Below are 14,950 nucleotides of genomic sequence, written 5' to 3'. Positions count from 1 at the left end.
TGTTAGGTTTAGAATTCTATATAATGTTGTTGCGTCCCAGCTTGTGCATGTCTGAGCCTAGAGAGGATTAGTTTCACCACCACTGGCTTACAGCAGAACTGTCTGTACTAATATTTTACACGGGAGCCAGAGGCTTCCCTCTGATCTTCCTGCGGTGAATGGATAGAAATCGTGTTACTTATTTCTTTTCCATCCTTTTCTTTCAAGCTTTGTTTCTCCTGCTCCATTATCTCCAATGTCCCTCTTTCTCTTCTTTTCTCTACCTCTCAACATGAGTATCATTTTCCTGTCTTATTCTCAACACCTTATTATCTAAACCTGTTTTCTAGCCATAAATTCTAGTCCTTGCATAGCCACTTTTGGTGCAATGAGATGATTTCATCTTTGTGCCAGTCTCAGATCTGTCCTTTAGCCTTATCTTACACCTTTCCCCGTTGTATTCACTTGATTTCCCAAGTTAGCAGTCCTTGTTGCCCTACTTTGACTTCTCAAACATCTTCAGTGACCCCAACAACTTTGTCCTCACTTCTTTCCACAGCTGGTCCTAATCTGCATCCCCGTTGGTGTGGTAAAAAATATCTGTCTCCCTTCCTTCCCACAAAGCATTTTCCATCCAAGCTGCAGTCCTAACCTCATCCTTCAGACATTCAAAACCAAATTTCCTTCTCCCATCAAAAGCTTTCCAATCTTCATGTCTCCTTGCAACTCACAAGTGTTTTCTGTCAAAATCATTTCACATACTGGCTGTTCTCTCTCTCTTGTCCTCTGCATGAACATCTCTGATATTTACTCATGTCCTACTGGGCTTTAGGTTCAGGTGGCATCCAGCAGTAAAAGAGATTTAACCAAGTTCAGACACAGTGCAGGACAGTAGGAATCTTCTGGGAAAAATCAATTATGTGAGATTAGTCTATTCTTTGCCAAAATATTTAAGACAATGGTCTAAACCCTGTCATTACTATTGAAACCATCATTAGGCAGGGTTTAGTTATAATATTGCAAAATAAACACAGAGCCAACACCAAATATATCTTACCTATCCAGCCTACAGACTTCATCCCTTTCTCTCTTCATATTTTTGGTTCCCTCCCCCCACCTTTTTTCATTTATGTTGCAGAAACCACGGCAGTAGGAAGAAGTTTCAAAAAAGACATTTCTTTTTCAGAGGTTACCAAACAGTTGTGAGTATAAACAGTCACATAACAACATGCTCTGGATTAAAACATATGACTGGACAGAAAGAGAAGAAGATTCTTCATCACATTTATCTCTTCTTTTAGCATTTTAACAACTTATGGTCTTTCTTGCCCAAGTTGAAATTCCCAGCCTTGCCAGCAGAAATCCATAAGGGAAAAAATGTTTGCAGTTGGCAGACTGAGTGGTAAAATATAACTAGAATATTTAGAAACATGATCAACCTAACAGTGACTGAGTCTATACTAATAATTTAATTGTTTAAAACCAAAATTTCTGTATTCAAGTCTCTCATCTTTAATCCTTGCTTTAATTTTGGATCACTTCATTAGATGCAAGGCTCATTTAACTTGTACATATTTAGGAAATATGCCCATTTATCAAAGGTTGTCGCAATGGTATTTGCATGTGGGATGTATACTACTAAGTAAAACATTACTTCAACTGACCAAAGCTTGCCTCTTTATTGCCTCATTTATAAAGAATGCAGTGAATATTTTCCCCCCAAACTGGACAATGTATATTAAAAACATTTATGAAGGCAAGAAATTATTTAACAGCCATGGGACTTATTGACTCTTAAGACTTTCTCCTTAGAAATCAGCATTGTCTGAGCATTGCTTCTTGCTCTGACACAGAAATTCTTTAATCATGTATATGTTGTTTGGTTTCTCATGTTCCTCATCTGCCAGCTGAGGTAGACACAATTTTCCAGTACTGCCACGATGCAGTGGACTTAATTTATGTGGGGTTTTATTGTTGTTGCTGGTTTTTGGTTTTTTTGTTTTTTGTTTTTTTTTTTTTTTTGTTGTTGTTTTTTTGGTTTGGTTTGGGTTTTTTTTGTAACAGAATATAAGCCACAACATTTCTAGACAGAAAATTCTGTGAAAAATTAAAATCAAGTATTTCAGTGCTAGTGGCAGGGAAAAAAACCAAAGGTAATATTCTTGGTTTTGCAATCATGGGGCTCAGACTCTTAAGGACGGTTGTGTATCTGTTCCTGAGACAGAGTTATAGAAGTGCTTAACAGTCTGCACTCTTTCTGTTTTGGCATATAAAATCAAAATGCCTTCTGCAGCGACACAAAACCATCACACTTTCTAATTCAAGGAAAAAATTGTTTCCAAAAACTTAAATCGGACAAAATATAATGTGTCAAGCATACACAGATACAAAACTTCTCACAGAATTACAGTAACAAAAACATTATATAACTTGGTTGAAATATATCATGAAAGTGGATTTATTTGCTCATCATCTGAAATCATTATTTATTTTCAGTATTAAAAAAAAAAATGTTGCTCTGTAAGGTACAGTCAGTTATATGATATTCTGAAGAAAGATACAAATTTGCTCTAATTGAACTCTGAAGCTGGTGAGAATCAAAGCACCCGTTTTGGAGCAGAACTGCACCTCAGCTAATCCATTCTGTCTCACAGCAAGACTAATTGATTTGAAGCCATAAAACTTCTGATTGGAGAGGAGGGTTAATGATCTTATGTCTGCCTGCAAAACACCAGGTAGACTCAACAACTAACAAAAAATAAATTGAAATTATAGCACACATCTTGATCTGTTTGAAGTGGTTACTTAAGGGTAGGGAAATGAGGAAGACCTCTTAAAAGTAAACTGCTTGCCTTTTTGACAAAACTTGCTGATATGCTATTTTACCAGTAAAGGAGCCCTCATGATCTCCAGATGAATAATTTTTGCTTTTTTATAATCCTTCCCCATATCTCACCTTTCTTTGCAGCATTTAATTTTCATTTTTGCGAAGAGCGGCAAGTAAAGGAAATCTTTGTTTGCTATCAAATAAACATAATCTAAAGTTACAAAAACTGTAATAGTCAACATTACAGAAAAGTTTTGGAGGCTCCATCCCTAGTAGAGTTCAAGGCTGGGTTGGATGGAGCTCTGAGCAACGTGGTGTAGTGAAAGGTGTCTCTGCCCACAGCAAGGACAAGATGATCTTGGAGGTCCTTTCCAACTCTAAACATTCTGTAATTCTGCAATTATCTTGAAGTCCAAAAAGGTGTTATAATTAGTTCTGAGGTGCTGGAAGCAAAGTTCAGAATTGCTGAACTATGTCTCTGTTTTCCCTGCAATTATAGGTGGTCAACAACTCCTTAGCATGGATGAACTGCTGCAGTGTGCTCTGACAGAAAGCACTACAAATGTGCAAAAATATATTCCTTTATGGGTGGAATAGTCCTCTTCTACTAATCTGAACTTGACTTGCTACTTAGCTTCTTATTTCTGATAAGTCTTAGTGCTTAATTTCTATTAATTTTTTTATAGAGGATCTCATTCTGTCTGCGTCTAGTGTAAGTTTGAACAGGATAAGAGAAAATTTCTAGTGATTATAATTTTCTTGTTGCTTCATGACTTGAAATAATCTTCATCTTACCATCTCAGAGCACCCAGTTTATCCAGAAAACCCAATCACTTTCCTCCCTAACATGTATCTTCATTAGCTCAGATCATGATATCAGGAATATAAGTTAAAACTCAGCGCACAACAGATGATACAGTTTCACATACATATGTTTGTAAATTCAGTACATGGCTATTACTAAAACTGAGCTCACCACGTTGCAGGCAAGCAGAAAGGCAGTGTGGAAAGTTGTACCAAAGTCATTATACAGAACACAAAATGAAAAGTGGTACAAGTTGTGTATAAGAAAGAGTAAATAGGCACTGACAATAATATTGAACTGCTGACTTGTACATACCTTCACAAAAATTTTATTTCCTTTCCTCTTCCCATAACAGATCTAAGCTAATACTGACTTTGTAGCTTTAAGCCTTAGGCCTATTTTCTTCCTGGTAATACAGTAAAATCTGCTGTATTTTTAAATAAGCAACCCATCTTACTGAACTGGGAAGCCAAGAAAAAAGTTATGGTTTATGGATAAAATAGAAGGAAGGTGTCTATAATAACACTTAAACAAGAATACTGAAATGAAAATGCCTATAATTAAGAGCTCTACAAACATATTTTTCTCCTGAAAGAGTTCTCTTGCCAAAAAGGTAAGTATGCAAAAACATTTCTGTTGATTCTTAACAATGTTTCACCGAAAAAAATATTCTACCACTTACTTATTTTGATGGCCTAAAAAATTTTTCATCCATTTACTTACTTTGATACCCTATTATCTTTGAGAAAGAATACAGTAAAAAAGAAGAAACTTCATAGGGAGGTAAATAAATACTGTGTCTAAATCAAAATAAGCATGGTCTTCATATTCACACAGTTTTAAGAAGAGGCATGAATCATATTTACATTAGGTTATGATTTTGAAACAACCAACAGCTAGGACTGTGTAGGCCACTGATGCATCTGAAATTACATATATGCACACATCTCTTTTCAGGTCTTATTAAGCAATATCAGTACTGCATTACTGCAAAACTTTTTTTTTTTTTTTTTTTTTTTGATTTCCTGCCACAGATGCTTATTTTCAAATGAATACAAGTGCTGTTGTAAAAATAAAGTGGAGAACACATCAGACCAAATCATAAATCTCTTGAAAAGGATATTTTGAAGACTTTCTTAGTGAAATGGACAAGAAAACAAACCTTGTTTTGCTGCTTTCACTGTCAATGAAAGGTTTACTACAACTGCACAGTTGCTGCCTGATAAATGTTATTGTTGCAATGACTTAGAGAACACTGCATTCCACTCAGAAATATTTTAAGCGTTCCCATCAGGGTAAAGACACTCAAATACAAACAAAGTGAAGTGCCTAAAGGAGCAAAGGAGAAACAGGAATTTATCAAGACTGCTAGTGATTTATGAGAAGTAATGATTACGGGGCCCAGGCAGTGTGAAGAGATGATTCTATTTATCATTTTCCCCGCCGATAGCTATGTGCTAGAAAGTGGCATCAATATATCATCAAAACACTAAACTGGTGGCCCAGCAGTCTGGAATTTATTTAGGGAGATGTCATTGTTGCAGGTGTCTGTGATGGAAGGGAGGACAAGTTAATTACCTCTTCACCAATCTGGATGTCTCGGACAGAGTGAAGTAAAAGCTGGTATCCTTCAAAAACAATCACACAGTTTGGGTCACAGCTGTGGTTCAGTAAAGACATGCTGTGAGGGGTGCAAGGAAGAAAAAAAAACTTAACAGAGGAGTCTCAACTGCCATTTCCCTTTAATCATTTGAAATCAGCTAACATGATTACATCTGAAGTATCGAGCAATTAAGTCATGAAACAAATAAATTCCCTGTTAAATCAGCTGCTCTTGGTTAGGGGAGGAAAATGAATGCTTAGAAGATTTATATTCACTGGTAATAGGAGCCAGGATCTCTTCAAATGTTTCTGCCTTTTGTGTACTCGGGGCAGGAAGAAGGCAATGGCCTCCCATTGCCTCTTTGAGAGCCCTGATTCAGGGCACTGGGCAAGTGGGGAACAAGCTAACCTTGTTATCTTGACAGTTCAGAGCAGAGGGGGCTGAGCTGTATTTCTGCTGCTTCTGCTCAGTTTCAGGGCACGAACTTTTTCAATTGCCTGACTGTCATTGCAAGCACAGCTCAAAGGGGCCAACAATCAACATGTATTTCTTATCAGGAGAAAATAAGAGTATACTATGTCCCAAAGCCAAAGAAGTTGGGGTATAGAGTTGAAAGAAGAAACAGGGCCATTGCCTCTGTTTTCATGCATATTTTGGCCCAGCCTTTGTTCTTGTGGCATGTGACAGCTGGGGCAGCACAGCTCATTAGGGAATTGCTGGCACCCTCAAGAGACACAAACGCTGCACAAGCACTCCCTTCCCTCTCTCTGAAGGAGGCTATATATACTATACATGTATATATACTATACATACTTCAGAATCACGAGTTTCCTTAGCTGAGAAACAACTGACTGCCAGGCAAACATTTCTGCTGTAGCAGAAATGGGATTGATGGTTCTTTCCCTATGGGAATGACCCACTGAAAGAATAATTCTGGCCTTATCAGCCTGGAAGAAGAATTTTTGGCTTATCCATCTCCTGGCTGCATTTATATTCTGTCCTTGTCTGATTCAGCAGTTGAAAATCCCAACTGTTGTTGGTAAAATAGAGGATGTTGCCAAGGCTCTGAGCCCTGCACCAAACCATGTTTATTTCGTTTTTTGACTCTTACAGGAGGTATCAACAGGGGTCTGACTCTTTTGGTATCCCTTCTGGCCTAATAAAATATCTGTGGTTAATCTCCTCAAGAACCCACTGGGAGAGTATCCATTACACTTATTGTGAGATCACTGGGCACATTCTCAAAGCTGCTCACAATGTGATGGACCACAACAGGACCATAGGATTTTACCTACTTTAAAATATATTGTGATGCTGAAGCTATCATCAAGCCATACAATAATATACAACCTCTTTACAAGGCTTAATAAAGAACTTTTAATTAAATCTCATGTCATGGAGAAACTTGTGGATTTGCTGACAATTTCCTCTAGAAGCATGTGAATTCATCTGGAAGGACATTTGCCCAGGACTTGTAAACCACAGATTTTAAGTTATCAATTTTCCCAGCTGTGTTGCTAAAACAAAACTCAAACTGCTCTGAAGTGACCTTCAAGGGAAAGAGTCTCTGGCATCCCTTGGCAGTGCATTATCATTGAACATAGACAGATACTTTCTTCACAATAGGGCTTTTTTACAACCAAAACCAAACATTTCCCTAATAATAATAATGTTCAAAAATAATATTTCATTTTTCTCAATTATTGTTTTCATTCCATTATGAAATCAAATTACTGTTTTGCATTTTTCATGACACTAATTCCCATGTCTTCCTAACTACTTTCTCCTCATCTTTACTACAAAGCAGACCCAAGATATTAAGTGTCCTTAGTTAAATCTTACATATGACACTAGAAGGAAAAAACCCAGCAATGACAGGCCCATTGAGATACTGACAAACATAATTCAACCATACATTAACAAAAAAATTGGACAGTAAAACATACTTTTAAACTACATGCTAATTTTCCATATTTATGATTACAGGTTACTAATTCTGTGAAGATAAAGCCTTCATTGGTACATACTTCTTTCCTAATACAAATAAGAAAAAAATAATATGAAATTCAAATATTAACTCTATCTCTTAAGGGACCTATCTTTTCACCTTACTGGTTTCTTTTTTATGGTAATTTGCTTATAAATATATCAATCTTTTTCTTTTAATTACTAATTATGAAGGCTCTGAGCTGCAAAATATCTGTATTCTAAAGCATCATTGAACAGGTTTCCCTTACTAGTCCCAGTCACACAGTGTTGATGACAGCATTTATTCATACTTAGAAACGACTACCACCACCATAAAAATAAAATATAAAGACGTATATACTATTTAAACTGCTTTAATGCTGTAATCAGGAATATTAAGAATGCTTTCAACTATATTGTATTTCTTTATTCTTCTTTAATTTATTTCCATTTCCCAGTTTCTCATTTAGACATGTTACCTGCTGCATTGATGGTCCTTACAGCTACCTCAGAAAAAAGGAGAAAGAAGCGACACAGATTTTGCCTGTGAATGAAACAGTGTCCACAGTACCTGGGATACAGGCCAACACCAACATCCTGCATCTCTCCATTACTGATGGTGAAACAGTTACAGGTCACCTGTAAAAACAAGGGAAAAAAAATCCAGGATTACCAGAATCATTTGGAAACCCCATACTCAAGTGAAAAAACCCTTCCAAAATAAAACGAAGGGGCAAATGGTAATTAGATGGGAAACATTCAAGCCCAACACTAGTGCTCTTTCATTTTAGATCAATCACATCTGGGACACACTCTCCTGTAAAACTGCTGTCAATTAAAAGCAGAAATATAAGTATCCTGAAAAAATGTGGGGTTAAACACATGCAGGGGCCCTACTTTCCTGTAGGGAGAAGGACAAAAGTCACCCTACAGCCTGAGAAGCTCAGCCCAGGAACAACCTAGCAGATGATAGTGACTATTGATGGAAAGAGTGGCTGTTTTCCATGTGGGGACTCTCCTGATGCCAGGCTCTCACAGCACATTTTAGTGAGTAGCAGTAGAACCCAAAGAATATATATGGGATTGTTTTGAAGTAAACAGCAACCTCAGTTGTGGCAACCTGATATGGGCACAAATAAATGCAAAGACTGTGCAATAATTTATCTTTCACATTATGGGTATTTTGGTTTGCAGGTAGAAGATCTGACAACAAAGCATGTTCAAACTGCCATCCAGGAGAAATACCTTTTCTTTAATTTCAAATATTCAGATTGTAAATGTGTTCTTCCTTCATACAATCATACCAAATTAAAGTGGTTTTAGAAAAGAATTGGGAAAAATGGAAGTTCCTGTAAACAGATTTAGTCCTACCCCAAACTATCAAACTGAGCCTTCTTGGTGTTCAAAGTGTATCAACGTTTGTAAATGATTAACAAGTACAACCTTCATGTGCTTAAATGAAAAAACGGAATTCTATTGTGAATGTATTTTTTAAGTATTTGATTTTTGGGGAAGAGCTGGTTTTGGTGTTTTTTTCATTCATTTTTAGATATGTTGATCAGCTATCATCAATGCATTAATATCTTCTTTAGAAAAATACTGCATGATACTGCATATACAAGAAAGTCCCAGGTCTTTTCTGCATAGCATTGGATTATTAATATCATTAATTCTCATTACAACAGAAAATGAGTTAAGAGTAGGGTTTGGCAGACATGGAAATGAGATTTGAAAGTTGTATTCACAGAGTAATTGTCCAGAACAGAAAATGCACACCTATATTTTAAAGAGGTATGCTGAACAATTTAATAATATAACTTATCCTATAAATTGACAGATTATTATTTATGAGGCCATTAACTATAAGGTGAAAATGAAATACTCTTTCAAAATTTCTCATAAATTATGACAGCAACATTAATTTAAATAAATGCACATGCAGCAGGGCATGTGTTTTTGTAAACCGTTAAACAGTACTTTGATTGGTCTATTATTTACGTAACCCATTCAAATGTTCCCTATCAATTACCAAAATCATACATCTTAGTTATTTCTTTCCTGTTGACATTGGGTATAAAGTCTCAAGCAACTTCTGAGCAAAGATTAGTCCATTTCAAGTAGCAATTATCCTGGTTCTAAAAATATTGACTTGATTTTGGTATTTACTAAAAAAATAATGCCTTCCAGGTAAAATAGAAAGAAAGCTTTTGTGTGCCTTAGCTCTCTCTAACAGATCATAAAGTAGCAGAGGTCAAGCATCTCTTGGAAACAAATGAACTCCTCTTTTTTGCAAATCTCTTATTATTCTCATATTTATATTAATAATATTGAATTTTGATCACAATAGAGTTATAGGGACTGTTTAATCATTTTCTATTAATGTATTATATTAAGTGAAAAGTTTTACACACAGAAGTCACAATAGTTTTACTTCTTCCTTTTTGAAACATGCATCAGTTTTTTATACCAGGATACATTTAAGTAAAAATTTGAGATGAATGAATATGCTGAGATTCAGACATGAAGAGCTATTTTTAATGGCAGTTCACTGTGAAGCACTTTTTAACATCTCAGATATTTCTACAGTATACAGGTGCATCTCAATATCCAGCGAGGCAGTGAAATGCCATCTAGTTTCTAATTATTTCCAGTTTCAAATATAATATTGGGAATCCAAAGTATACAGGGTGAAATCTAAAAAGGTATTTAATACACAAACACAGGCAGAAATCCAACTGGTCCCATGAGTTCTGAGCTGTATGATTTAGTGCACAATCCTGCCAGAGGCATAGGAAGTGTCAGGTGATCTGAGGTTTGTTTAACCCCTGAGAAGACAATCTTTTCCTCCTTTTAAGTTCAGGAATGGAAAAAAACCAACAGTGATACACAAATAATGTGTACTGCAGATAATAACCCTAGTCATGGCTGCTTTCTGTGCTCAGCAAGTGGAGAGAGAGAAACTGAGATTGGGGCTCAGAGAGGAGGAAGATTTCACCATTTACAGTGTGAGGAATTCTGATGTAATAACAATCCTCCATAGAGAGCAAGCAGCCTAAAATAATATAAAATATGAAATATTGATAGTTTTTTACTATATGGTTGGTTTTTTGTTCTCTTTGAGATTTGCTACAAAGTTTCTAAAAGTCTATGAATCACCTATACATTTCTATTTACATATATGTCTGGGGTTTTTTAAGTCTGAGTTAAAGATCTCTTTTATCAAGTAGACTTTATAAGATTTCAAAACAAGAGTTGGTGTTGTAAATCCCAACAACTAAGGAACAAAATTAAGATGGCGTTTCTTTTAGAGAACACCCAAGAAAAGTCAGTTTTTCTAGCATCCAAAAATTCAAAGATGTAGCTCAAATAACAGCCAAATCTGGAGTATCCAACATTTCTGCAGGAGAGTATGAGTAAGCTGCTTACTCCTGAGGCAATTGTTTACAGATCAAAACCTACTAGGACTGGAAGTTAACTAATTGTTTCTAGGGGAAAAAACCCCAAACACATAAAAACAAGGCAAAATAAACATTTTCTCAGGCATGACAGCATTTCTTTCAAGTTTCATGGTTATTTTTTGCTTTTTTCTGCCTTAACTGACCCACCTTATTCCTTATACTACAACCAGGCTCTACGTGATGACAGATTTAAAAATAAGAAAAATAAACAATTCTCAGCAACTGAATGCTTCAATAACAGCGTTCTTCCATACAATGGTATGCTCCTTATTGTCTCAACTCCTGCAGAATCATTTATCTCAGTAATTTAATTTGTGCTTGTCCCTTCTGAATCCTTTAAAAATTCCTCTCTATCCAGCTACAAAGCACTGAGACAGCATATCCACATCTAGAAACAAAACCAAGTACTCACAAAGTTTGTTATACCCACAAATAAAGAACATTGCCACATATTTCAGCACTTCAAACTGCAAAGACAAATTCCTTGTTATTTCTAAAATTTCTGAAAAAAATACATCTCCCAGCATGAGAACCAAGTCAAAATTCTGAGGGGGAAGTCACAAACTTTTCAAGCCTTCAAAATGCAGAACTTCTAAATATTCTAGAGTGATCAAGGTTAATCATCATAGCCTGTTTGGCCACAGAGCTCTAGTCTATAAACTTAACAATTTACAAATCACTTCTGAGTGTTTGAGTTGCCTCTATGAATAAATCCTGCAAGGTTATTAAAAAGTAGCTTCTATTTGAAACAACCAACGTTGTTCTATAAACTGAATTAAATAAAAAGATTTGTTCTTTTGAGGCTATACATATTTTAGAGAAGTACACTGTACCCCATAAGGTAACGTAAGTAGAAGACATACTCTCTCCTAGACTGGTAAACACACAATGAGTAAACCAACTCTACTGACTGGCCAATACTCTCAGGCATACCTTATCACCAAACAAAAATTATTGCAACCTGCTAAATTTGATTTCCTCTCTGAGTGACTAATGAAAACTCTGTAAATTTACCCTGTAAAGAGGTCACTGTTCTTAAGATGTCTAAAGCTACTGTCTGAGATATCTCTGTCAGTGCCAGACTCACAGTCTAGTGGACAGTCATGATTTATTTTGGTGTTTGCACCTGACAGAGTCCAGAGGCTTCAGTTTTGCAACACAACAAGTTGAATTTGCTTTCAGTTCAGACCTCATTCCTACAGCTTTATACTGAAGATTTGCCTTTGGGTTAAATAAAACAGAGTAAGACTTGATGGCATGACATTCCAGATTGTCTGTGTGACATTCAGACAATGAAACACATCAATAAGGGTGTAAGGGAAAGAAAACAAATCATTATTGGCTAACACTTGCTGCACCGATCAAATTACAAACACCAGGGCTAATAATCAATCGTTTTGTCTCCATGTGTTCCTCTTACTGCAACACAGTGAGGCAGCTCTCATAACACATGTAAGAAAACCTCCCAAGTACTCCAAAGGGTGTATTGCACTGATAGGGTCAATACAATTTTCAGCTCTGATATACAATGACTCCAGCCATCTCTGTAAGTGGTGTGTTACAGCTGGTGTACTCTAAACCACCACCAGGAAGAAAGCAATAAGGAACACTTTCCCCCCCTAATTTATTAATGCAATGTATTGTAAATTAAAAATAGATATTAAAAAGAGCCTTTTCATGGATTATTAAGTTTCTCATTCATACCGAAGCTGCCTGGGTATCACTGGTCACCGCCAACTATTTAGCAAAAGATACTGCAATGAGTTCTCATGTTAATAGACTTCTCAAGAGACTCAAATATTTTTCCAGGAGGAAGGGGTGAGCACTAAATGCTATGTGAGGGGCACATTACCTCAAATGACCAAAGCACACCCCAGAGACTTTCTAGAACCATCACATCCCACTACAGTTCTGCACTGATAACTCTTTCCCACTCGAGGATGAACAGATGGTTGATAGATCTCAAATCTGCTAATGACTTCATTTGGCACACAGAGCACTAGTGCAACAGTGCTAAACTGTAATGCACAGTATGCCACAGCAGTGACAGGCCTGTCAAGCCCCTGTTTTATGAGTACAACACTCAACTGCTCGTGCCTAGAGTCCAGGACAACCTGGCTTTCTCCTCAGACAGAGCTTCTCGCTCTGAAATGGCAGCTCTGTCCATGGTGTGTGGGAATCCAGAGCTTCCCTCTGGCTGCCCTGGAAGGCCTGGAACCCTGGCAGGGGGTCAGGAACCCCCCTGTACAGAGCCCCCAGAGAGACAGACACTGTCTCTGATCTCTGTCCATGGAAAAGAGTTTTCAATCTTACAGGATTAATTACAAGCTCTGAGTGTTTGATATAAGTAATAATTAAGTGTGGCACAGGTGCAAAAGTAAAATTTTAGGATTCAAGATTAGGGGTTCAAAGGGGACAAGATGGAGGAAATTGGGCGTGTCTTGTCCTTTTTCTCCTTCTTCATGCCCTCCATGTTTCACTGTAGTGTTGGCACTTTTCTGTTGGTTTAGGCTGGGGACACACTGTTCAACGTAGGTGACAGATATTGGCACATTATTGTAAATATAGCACAGGTAGTTTCTGGTATATAATGTTTGTAACATCCCACTGAGGGGCAGAGCCCCACACGCTGCCCTGCAGGACAGACCTGCGGCAGGACAGCAGAACATGTTAGAGATAAGCAAGAATAAACAACCTTGAAAACAGCACAGACGAATTATGGCTTCTTTTTTGGCAACGGGACAGAAAGACAGAGACTTTCTATAATCTCGGGATCATCAATACCTCAGATTCTGACAATGGTGGGAAGGCATCTACAACCTGAACACTGCGTTGAAAGGAACCCTGTAATGAGGCACACTTGAAAACTAGACCTTTGTGCTTTATATATACATGCTTAAAGGTTTGTGCTATATCAGGAACTTAGAATCCAATTCTACGTTGCATTCAACTCAGGACACACTTCCATGAGAGCCACAGAAACAGAATGAGATGAAAGAGGTATCAGAAAGAAGAAAGTAGGTGAAGAGGAAAAAAGAAGCTTCTACAGTGTTTTGACTGAATCACAGAATAAGCTGAGCTGGAAGTGACTCACAAGGATCATTGACTCCAACTCCTGGTCTTGCACAGGACAAGAATCACGGCATGGGCCCAAGAGTATTGTCCAAATGCTTCCAGACAGAAATAAAAACATATTAGAAGAACTTCAGGAAAGTTTTCTTATTTAGATTTTCAGACTAAGTAAAGGGCACAAGAAGTTAACTGTTTATGATATTTGCTCAGAAGCCAAAGTATGCTGTAAAACCATGAAATTTGAAAAAAAATTTTCACACCTTGACTGAATTCACAAGTATTTAATTTTACATCAAAGACTTCCTATTAATCTCTTGTGCCAAAACATCAACATTTTGGCTGAATTAAAGACTACCATTACTTCAGAGCTATTTACAACAAAGATATGCATTTCCAATTGCTTTCTTAATTCTTTAAGCCTTTGGACATCTTTCTTCACATCAACTAACAATATTTCAGGCCTTTTTTGCTATCCTAGCATGTGATGTTTTCTGATGAGTGTGCAGAAAACAGGTATACCTTGCAGATAGGCTGTCACCACCAAAAGACAGGAGACCAGAAATTTGCCCTGACATTAACAGATAATTTAGTGCAAGTGTGCTTCAGGCACTCCTTTATAGTAATCAGCTAAGTGGTGCAATTTTGATTGAAATTGAATGAAAATAGGTCATGGCAAATTACCTCCTCTCTCCTTAATCCCACACATACTTCTCCAGTCTTTCAAATAAAAATATTTAGCTATGCAGCTAAATATATTTGATTACTAAGAATTTCAAAGCAATCATTACTAGGACAAATGTTATGTTTGCTATGAACACCTTTGTTTTAAAAAAAACAAAACATGAGCATGTGTAACATGTAGTTAGGAACCTGGACTTGAAAAGGTAAAGCTTGAAACACAAAATTATTGCACTTCTAGTGTAAAACAAAGTATCTTGAATTTTTGCAGTACTCCCACTAAAGTTTTGTGCAACCTGTCTTAGCCTTTTCATAAATTTTCCTTTGACAACAGCCAGCAAGTCTCATGGTCCCCTTGGTGAAATTTTAGCTTATACCCAGCTATCTAAATGTTATTATTATTCTTGCTTTTTGCAACAGAACTGAAATGCATCTATTTCGGGAGCAGAACAGGAGAGTGGGAGGTGCAAAGTCACTAATGGATCATATTACAGTATGCTTGCAGCATTTGGCATTATTAATTGGAGTGGAGTAGGAGCATGACCTCCTTCTCTTCATCC

The 14,950-nt window shown here is 36.8% G+C and overlaps 1 protein-coding gene across 5 annotated transcripts in view; it reads right to left on the bottom strand.

The window, feature by feature from the left end:
* Positions 1-14,950, bottom strand: part of SMYD3 (SET and MYND domain containing 3) — a 385,012-nt gene that overhangs the window by 70,539 nt on the left and 299,523 nt on the right. For all 5 annotated transcript variants that reach the window (XM_012572411.5, XM_072927229.1, XM_072927227.1 and 2 more), the window contains 2 exons: positions 7,754-7,821; positions 5,190-5,292 (listed from right to left, as the gene is read on the bottom strand). In XM_012572411.5, the coding sequence (XP_012427865.4) occupies positions 5,190-5,292; positions 7,754-7,821 (171 nt within the window). The remainder of the gene's footprint in view (positions 1-5,189; positions 5,293-7,753; positions 7,822-14,950) is intronic.

This window comes from Taeniopygia guttata, chromosome 3, assembly GCF_048771995.1.
Source record: "Taeniopygia guttata chromosome 3, bTaeGut7.mat, whole genome shotgun sequence".
NCBI lineage: Eukaryota > Metazoa > Chordata > Aves > Passeriformes > Estrildidae > Taeniopygia > Taeniopygia guttata.
Note: the sequence above shows the minus strand (reverse complement) of the source record. Positions and strands in the feature narration are given on the sequence as shown.